This window comes from Hipposideros armiger, unplaced genomic scaffold (genome assembly GCF_001890085.2).
Source record: "Hipposideros armiger isolate ML-2016 unplaced genomic scaffold, ASM189008v1 scaffold_54, whole genome shotgun sequence".
Taxonomy (NCBI): Eukaryota; Metazoa; Chordata; class Mammalia; order Chiroptera; family Hipposideridae; genus Hipposideros; species Hipposideros armiger.
Genome location: NW_017731404.1, coordinates 988,318 through 996,954, shown reverse-complemented (window position 1 = coordinate 996,954; position 8,637 = coordinate 988,318). Strand labels below are relative to the sequence as shown.

At 48.1% G+C, this 8,637-nt stretch overlaps 1 protein-coding gene across 2 annotated transcripts in view; it reads left to right on the top strand.

The window, feature by feature from the left end:
• Nucleotides 1-8,637, top strand: part of PTGIS (prostaglandin I2 synthase) — a 44,284-nt gene that overhangs the window by 25,516 nt on the left and 10,131 nt on the right. For both annotated transcript variants that reach the window (XM_019640981.1, XM_019640980.1), the window contains exon 6: nucleotides 2,719-2,900. In XM_019640981.1, the coding sequence (XP_019496526.1) occupies nucleotides 2,719-2,900 (182 nt within the window). The remainder of the gene's footprint in view (nucleotides 1-2,718; nucleotides 2,901-8,637) is intronic.

The following is an 8,637-nucleotide window of genomic DNA, read 5'->3' as shown; positions in this document are numbered from 1 at the left end:
AGCAGCCGCCATGAGCGGCTGTCCAGAAGCTGGCGACTGATCTGCCTCACCCAGGAAGAGCGCAATGATGGTGCCAACTTGGGCAGGTGAAGCAACGTCCTCCACAACTAGACTGAAGAACAAAAGGACAGCAACTTGTCTGTTCCCCCTCCCCCAATTCCCCAGCGCTGTTCCCATCCCCCCAATACCCCAATAAAAATTAAAAAAAAAGATTGTGGTAAAATATACATAACATAAAATTTGCCATTTTTAAGTGTACAATTCCATGGCCATAAGTACTATTTACAATGTTGTGTCACTATACTATTATCTATTTCTAGAAAATTTGTATTAAAATAAACAGAAGCTCTGTATCCATTAAGCAATAACTCCCATCTCCCCCTGTCTCACCCCCGGGTAACCTTAATTCCGCTTTCTGTCTCTGAATTTGCCTACTCTAAGTATCTGATATAAGTGAATCATATAACATTTCTCCTTTTGTGTCTCTCTTATTTCACTTGTAATGTTTGCGAGATTCAATCATGTCGTAGCATGCGTCAAAATTTCCTTCTTTTTAAAGGCTGAATAATATTCATTGTATGGATGCACCGCATTCCATTTATTCTTTCATCTGTTGATGGACATTTGGGTGGCTTCCACCTTTCAGCTGTTGTGAATAATGCTGCTACAAACATTTGTGTACGAGAATCTAGTTGAGTCCCTGCTTTTAGTTCTTTTGAGTCTATATCCAGGAGTGGAATTGCTGGATCGTATGGTAATTCTAGGTGTAAATTTTTTGAGGAACTGCCAAACTTTCCCACAGTGGCTGTGCCATTTTACATCCCCACTAGCAATGCACAAGTTTCATTTTTTTTCCACCTCTCTGCTAGTTATGTGACTTTTTTTTTTTATATGAGCCATCCTAATGGGTATGAGGTGGTCTCCTGTGGTTTTGATTGGCATTTCCCTAATGATTAGTGGTGTTGCACATGTTTTCCTGTGCTTATTGGCCATTTGTGTATCATCTTTGGAGAAATGTCTATTCAAGTCCTTTGCCCATTTTTTGAATTGGGTTGCTTGATTTGTTTTTGTTATTGAGCTGTAGGAATCCTTTATATATTCTGGGGACTAGACCCCTATCAGATAGATACATTTCAAATATTTTCTCCTATTCTGTCGGTTGCCTTTTTATACAGCATTGCTTTGTAAAGTCATCCTTAAAAAGCCATGTCTGCCGTGATGTCCAAGACTTGCAATTGTGCTGTCCAACCTCAAAGAATGCCAGACATTGCTAAATCTGTGCTAAATTTCTCTACCTCCTTTTTTTAACTACCTTACCAGATAACTCCTATAAGCATCCAGAGCTAGCATCCACTGGGGTGGCTGCAATGCTTCCTGCACGCGGTACTCACCTGTTTAAACTCTCCTCGTGCCCAGGCCCCACCCCCAGAGAGTCTGACAAGATCCATATGGGTGGGACTGGGCCTACAGGGGTTTAAAAGCTTCCCAAAATGTTGGGAAACACAGGAAAATAATGTATGTCAGAGGAACAATTGGGCTCACTGCTTGAAATTGTGATGTCATCTGAAAAAGTGCCTAGAGGTTGAAGAAAAGCAGATGGAGCATATTATTTGGAAATGTAACTAATATACTTTAAAAAAAAAGTTTAGCGTACATTTTCTACCCTTTCAAATACCCTGTAGTAGGTAGCCCGCTTTAGAGCCACTAGGTAGATGGGTCTTCCTGAAACACACTGCTTTGTGGATCAAAAAAGCCAATGAGAGATTTTCTAGAACTTTGGAGTTTTGCAGCAATCCAAAGCAACTCCCACTTTTCCAAGGGGTGATTTGGAAAAACTAGATCTTATATTTCCGCACATCTGTGTCCATATGGCATCGTCTTGTAGGGCTCCCACAACACACAAGTAAAACGCACCTGGTTTCCTTCCTTCAGCAGTCTGCCCTCGGGGGCCCGTCTCTGTACATAAAGAACTTCTTCCTTGGTTTTCCAGAGCATAACACGCCATTGTTTATGTCATGGTGATTGCAAACTGGTGCTCTGTGGGCCAGTCGACCTTCACAGATGCTTGTGTGGTCTGCACAGTGATTAAAAATTTCTTGCTTAGATGCGAACCTTAAAAAACATCAGATTCCACACGAACATCTGGATTTTCAGTTTGTTCTGAAAACCACGCTCCCTGGCTGGGGACAGAGTGGGCGCTGGTTGGAGGAGCTGCCCTGACCCTCCCACTTCCCACACGCCTTCCTGGCTCTCCTGCCTCGTTTGCGTTACCTGCTTTCCCTGGAGGTAGTTAAGTTTGAGACCCCAGACCAATCTGTCCCCTCTCGATGGCAGTTAAGTTGTTCTGATGTCTCCTGAAAGAGGCTTTGCTGAGTCTGGGGAATGCTGTTTGGTGTTACGTGTTCCTCTTCCTGCTGTGTAAAGAACCACCATTTATTTAACACATATTTATTGAGGGCCCACTATGGGTCAGGTGTTGGGGATACAGAGGTGAGTAAAACAGACAAGGCCCCTTGCTCTTGTCCACTGGGGGCGAGACAGACAATAAGCAAGGCAACATTTAAAGGGCATCCCTGTAGCCTCTTTCCAACAGGAACGCCCCCTCCTCCCCCATGGAATGACAACAGGAAGACCCATGGCCTCATCACAGGTCAGGGCTGGGTGGCCCTGGGCTGGTGGTGATCTGTAACCCCCACCCTCTGTGCTGTGTGTCTGCAGGGGATAAGGAACGGGCGTGCAGAGTCAAAGGTCGCCTGTGGAAGCTGTTGTCCCCAGCCAGGCTGGCCCCCCGGGCCCAACGGAGCAACTGGCTGGAGAGTTACCTGCTGCACCTGGAGGAGATGGGTGTGTCAGAGGAGATGCAGGCGCGGGCTCTGGTGCTGCAGCTGTGGGCCACACAGGTGGGCATGGCGTGTGAGCGGGAGCATGCGGTGTGGGTGTGTACGTGTGTGTGAGTGTGTATCTGTGTGTACACGCATGTAGGTGTGCATTTGTGAGGGTATGCGAATATGAGTGTGGGTGTGGGCCAGCTGTCTGCCCCAGGTCCCTGACTTTTAACTGTGAGCACTCTCATGAACAGGATCATGTATTCAATATTGGTTTTCTTTAAATTTGGAAATAGGTTACACTTATAGAAAAGTTGTATGAATAGTTTAATGCACTCTTATGTACACTTCACCTTGATTCTTCCATTTTTTTTAAACATCTTACCCCATTTGCTTTCCCTCTCTCTTTCTCTCCTACTATGAATATTTTATTGAATCATTTGCGAATAAGCTGCAGACATCGTGACTCTTTACCCCTAATTACTTCAGCATGCATCTCGTAGGAGCAAGAATCTTCTCTGACATGGCCACAGTACAATGACCAAATTCAGGACAATTAACCCAGATATAGGGTCAATATCTAATATACAGTCTATATTCTAAGTTTTCCAGTTGTCCCAATAATGTCCCTTATGGTCCATCTTGGTCCACCATCCAATCCAGGATCTCATGGTACATTTAGTCATTCTGCTTTTTTATTTATTTATTTTTGTATTTTATTTTATTTTTTTTTAAAGATTTTTATTGGGGAATTGGGGGATAGGAACAGCACTGGGGAATTGGGGGAAGGGGAACCGACAAGTTGCTGACCTTTTGTTCTTCAGTCTAGTTGTGGAGGGGGTTGCTTCACTGGCCCAAGTTGGCACCATCACTGTGCTCTTCCCAGGTGAGGCAGATCAGTTGCCGGCTTCTGGACGGCCGCTCACTGCGGCTGCTGGCTACACACGGTAGCCCATGGCAACCCACTGCAGCAGGGGCTGCAGCCTACACCGTCGCTGGCAACTCACGGCAGCCCAGCTCCAGGTTGAGCTGTTGTTTAGCATTTTAGCTGTAGAGGGCTCAGTGTCACTGGCCCTCATATGTGGGATCCAAACCGGGGCCCTCTGGCGTCCCAAGCCAGCTCTTAACCAACGCGCCACTCGACCGGCCCAGTCATTCTGCTTTTTTAGTTTTCTTTAATACAGAAAAGTTTCTGTGCCTTTCATCATTTTCATGACATTTTTGAAGTGTGCAGATCAGTTATTTTGAAGAATCATTTCAAAGTTCCACTGAATACTCACCATAGACCCCAAAGCCCCAGTTTGTATTGATTAAGTTTTAGCCAGGGGTGGGGGTGGGGCAGACAATCAAGGAAACATATACAGGGTGCTTTTAGATGCTGAGATGTAAGATATAAAACAGGGTCATGAATAGAGAGACCCTGGGGGCCTACTCTAGGCAGGGTGGTCAGGGAGGCCTTTGGAGAAGTTATGGGGATAGAACAAAGGTGGGAATTCCAGGCAGGGGAAACAGCAAGTGCAAAGGCCCTGGGGTTGGATCATGCCAGGCGTTTGGGCAACAGCAAGGAGCTTAGTGTGGCTGAAGCAGAATGAAAAGGGAGAGTGGGACTAAGGGAAGAGATCACAGAACGCCTGTGGGTCCTGGTAAGTAAGGACCTGGGGTTTTTCTCTGGGTGAGATGGGAGCCCTGGGAGGGTTCTGAGCAAAGGAGGGACAGGATCTGAGGTACACCAATGAGGAGACAATGGTGGCAGGACCAGGGCATAGCCATGGAGATGAGGAGGGAGTGGACAGATTCTAGAAACAAAAGGAAGTCAGCACCAATGGATTTAGTAATGGACCAGATGTTGGGGTGAGAAAAAGCAGAGCTGAGGATGCTGACTCGCCAGGCTTGGTTCCTGCCCTCCCTCTAACCCCTGAGTGCCCCTCTTTCTCTTGGCCCCGCCTCAGCAGTGACAATTGCACAGGCTGACATTTCTGGGTAATTCCGCTCTCATCGACTTGCAACTTATTTTTAGTTTTCTCTCTGAGCCATTAACTGTCCTTGTAGGCAGAGGATGGCGAGGGACAGGGGCTGGGTTTGATCAACAGTTGGGCCCCATTAGTGCCTAATAACATATTTATGGGCAAAGATTGGAGCTCTAAACTGTTCCCAGAATCCCTTGCGGAAATGGCCTCTGTCAGCAGAACTGGATGTTGGACTGGGGGCTTGAGTGGCAGAAAGTCAGGGGAACAGCCTTTGGCAGGGCCAGGAGAACTGGGCAGGAGTTGGGGACAGGACGTCCTCTGAGGTTGTATTGTTGGCAGTGTCCAAAATTCAGGTAGGTGGGAAGACCCTTCAAGAACACGAGTCTTGAAAGCCGAGCCAAGGTGCTGTGTAGCCCAGTGGTTTCAGGTACAGGCTCTGTGACTAGCCTGCTTGGATTTGAATTCTGACTTTGAAGCTTCCTGGTGAGCTTGTCTCTTAACTTCTCGGTGCCTCAGTTTACTCATCTTTAACATGGGGACGGCAGCACCTTTCTGAAGGCGTTGTGATGAGGATGAAAGGAAATGATACATGTAAGACCTGTACGTGTATTTGGCGGATAACTAGAGCTCAGTAACTATGTTCCATGAATATTTAGCGAGGGCTTACTGTGTGCCAGGCATCATTCTAGAAGCTGGGGATAGAGCAAAACCAAGATCCTTGCCCTGATAGAGCTGACATTCTAGTGGGAGAAAACAGACCAGGAAGTATATAAAATATATAAGAGGTGATAAGTTCTGTGGAGAACCAATAAAGCTGGGGAAGTGGATACAGAGGGGGATGGGGAGGGACTACTTTATACAGGGTGGTCAAGGAAGGCCTCACCAAGAAGGTGACATCTAAGCAGAAACTCAAAGGAAGTGAGGGAGAAAGTCACGTAGATATATAGGATGAGGGCATCCAGGCAAGGGAGACAGCATGTGCAAAGGCCCTGGGGTGGGGATGAGGGTCAGGGAGCAGGGAGGTAGCAGGTGCCAGACCATGCAGGGCCCCATAGGCCGCAGGGAGGACTTCGGTTTTTACGCTGAGATGGAAGCCCTTTGAGGGCTCTGCGCAGAGGCGCAAGCATGGACTATCATTTGCATTAGATGGGTCATTCTGGCTGCATTGCCGGGGAAGTGCAGGCAGGGAGACCAGGGAGGAGGCCACTGCCCTATGCGGGCAAGAGAGAATGGCACTGGACCAGAGGGGCGGGGGGGGGGGGAGTGATTGGATTCTGGAAGTGTTTCCAGGTAGCGCTAACAGGATTTGCTATTGGCGGAGACATTGGGAGAAGGAATCGGTAAGGATGGCTCCAGGTTTGGGCCTGAGCTGCGGGAAAGATGAAGCTGCTCTTAACAGATGAGGTAGGTCATGCAACAAGCGAGTTTTGGGGACGAACACCAGGGGTTTGGTTTCGGGGGTGCTGAGTTTGAGGTAGAGAATGGTGGAGGCAGTGGGACCTGGATAATAGAAAAGAGTCTGAGGTTAAGATGTGAGCTGGAGACGTTTGTTTGGGAGTTGTCAGTATTGAGATGGTGTTGACACCATGGGACTGGAAATCACCAGCGGGGGGGGGGGAGAGGGCGAATGGGGAAGGGGACCAAGCCTTGGGCCTCTCTAGTGTGGGGTTGAAGAGGAGCCAGCAAAGGAGACAGAAGGAATAGCCAGGGGAATGGGAGGGGAGCGCAGCCCAGAGCCGGGGGTGGGACGTGTTCTCAGAGGTGGAGAAATGGTAGCTGTGAGTGCCACTGTCAGGTCAGTGTGGAGGCAGGAATAATCACTTCAGAAGATACCGAGTACTCACCACGTGCCAGCCATCCTGCTGAGCACTGTACAAACATCATCTCATAGGCTCTTCCCAAACGCCCATGAATCCAGAACCCCAAAGCCTGGAACCAGGCTGATGGTGGGGTCAAGGAGAGGCTCCAGCATTCAGGGACCTAGCAGAGGACCCGGCGGGGGGCTGAGATCTAAAGTCCAGGCAGGGGAAGAGGCCGGCTCTAAGGGGATGTAGGATGGGCGGGCAGAGAAGAGGCCTGTCCCAGCAGGCCCATCACAGGACTGCATGGCAGGGAATGAGGCTAGACCGGAAATGTCCTCCTGGGTACATGAGGCAAGGGCCCGCCGGAGAAAACTCAACTTCCAGGGCAGTGAATCTAGAATCTCTTACGGTTGTGTGATCACATAGATACGTGTGTGTGTGTGTGTGCACAAACACACAGACTCACACACAGCGGGGTGGAAGGCAGTCTGTCACCTCCCTCTCTTGCCTCTGCTTTTTCCTGAAAACAGAGGTAACTGAGCAGCCTCGTGTTCCTTCCACTCCTGCTTTGTAATTAATGTGCCGTGGCCCCCATCTGACCGTCCTGGCAAGACGAAATGGCCTTGGCACTGAGTTAACCCAAAGCTGAATTATTTATCGCCTACATTCCCCTGGCTATTGAAGTGATGGACAGCAAGTGACCTTGCTTGTCACCGCTGGACCTGAGGTGCTAGAGGAAACCTCAGAGAGCATTCCAGGCCCCCACTTGTTCCCAAGCCTGGCGGAGGGGCCGTGGAAGGGCGAAACCTCTCCTGAGCACCTACTGTGTGCCCAGCATGTGAGGGTCACTTGCATCCAATATCAGTGGACCCTTGTGGCTGCCGCAGGAGTGGGCATGTTGTTATGTTAGCAAGAGGGAGTTTCTGAGACCCAGAGGAGGGGGTGACTTGTCCAGAGTCACAGGAAGTGGGGGGCTAGGATTGGAACCCAACCCTGTCCAGGGCTCTGCCAGCCCACGGGCTGACTTGCAAGCCCCCGGCCCACAGAGACACAGATGTTTATTTGACAAACATCACTGAGCCTCTACTGTACGCTGGTGAGTAGGGACTAGGGAGTGCTGAATTTTCCTTTTCAGTCAAAAGTGTGATAATGGTGCTGCTTGATGGGGGAATTGAACAGGGAACATGGCACCTCCTTGGCACTGAGTTTATCATGGTAGCTAAGAAAGAAGGAAAGTCTGTTTCACCATCATTGAGTTTTTGATGCATTTGTTTACTGCCTTTTCCATATGTTTTTCTTCTGTGATTAAGATCATGCAGTTTTTAAAAAATTCCACTTTTAATTTTACTTAATATTGTATCATGAGCATTTCTCCATGCCCTTTCAGATCCCTGTGAAAATCATTCACAGTTGTTTCGCTTAAAAGTAGTACATTATTTTTAAAATTCAGGCAATTTAAAAACACAGATGTAGTGAAAAGCCAGTTTCCCCCTCCCTATGTTCCCGCCCTCCCAGCTTCTGTCCCAGAGGCAAACTCAGTTGCCAATTATCTGAGTCTCCTTCTAGAGATGGCGTGTGTTTCTTCATACACACCAATGGTGGCACGCTGAGCCCCATTCGGCATCTTGCTGTTTGCGTGCCTCCATGTGTCTTGGCTACAGTCCCATGTCAGTACGCACAGAGCTGATTTCTTTGCAACGACTTCCTGTGTCATCCTAGGGATGGATCCTCACGTAGCTCATTGATCTATTGATAGACATTGAGGTTATTCCGGTCTTGCTATGACATCAGGACTGTGGTAAATGTCCTTATGCAAATAACTTTTTGTCTGTATGCAATTATGTCTATAATAGAATCACTCGGTAAACATGATATTTATGACTAATGTTTCATTATCATGATTGGATAAGCTATTCCTTTATGGTAGACAAAAAGTTTCCCTCAAACGGAGGTTAGTTGGTATTCACCTGTGTCTCATTTAAGGGTACCCCATACACATGTCAGGCACGTGCGGAATACCAGGACTAAAATGCTTGGCCACGG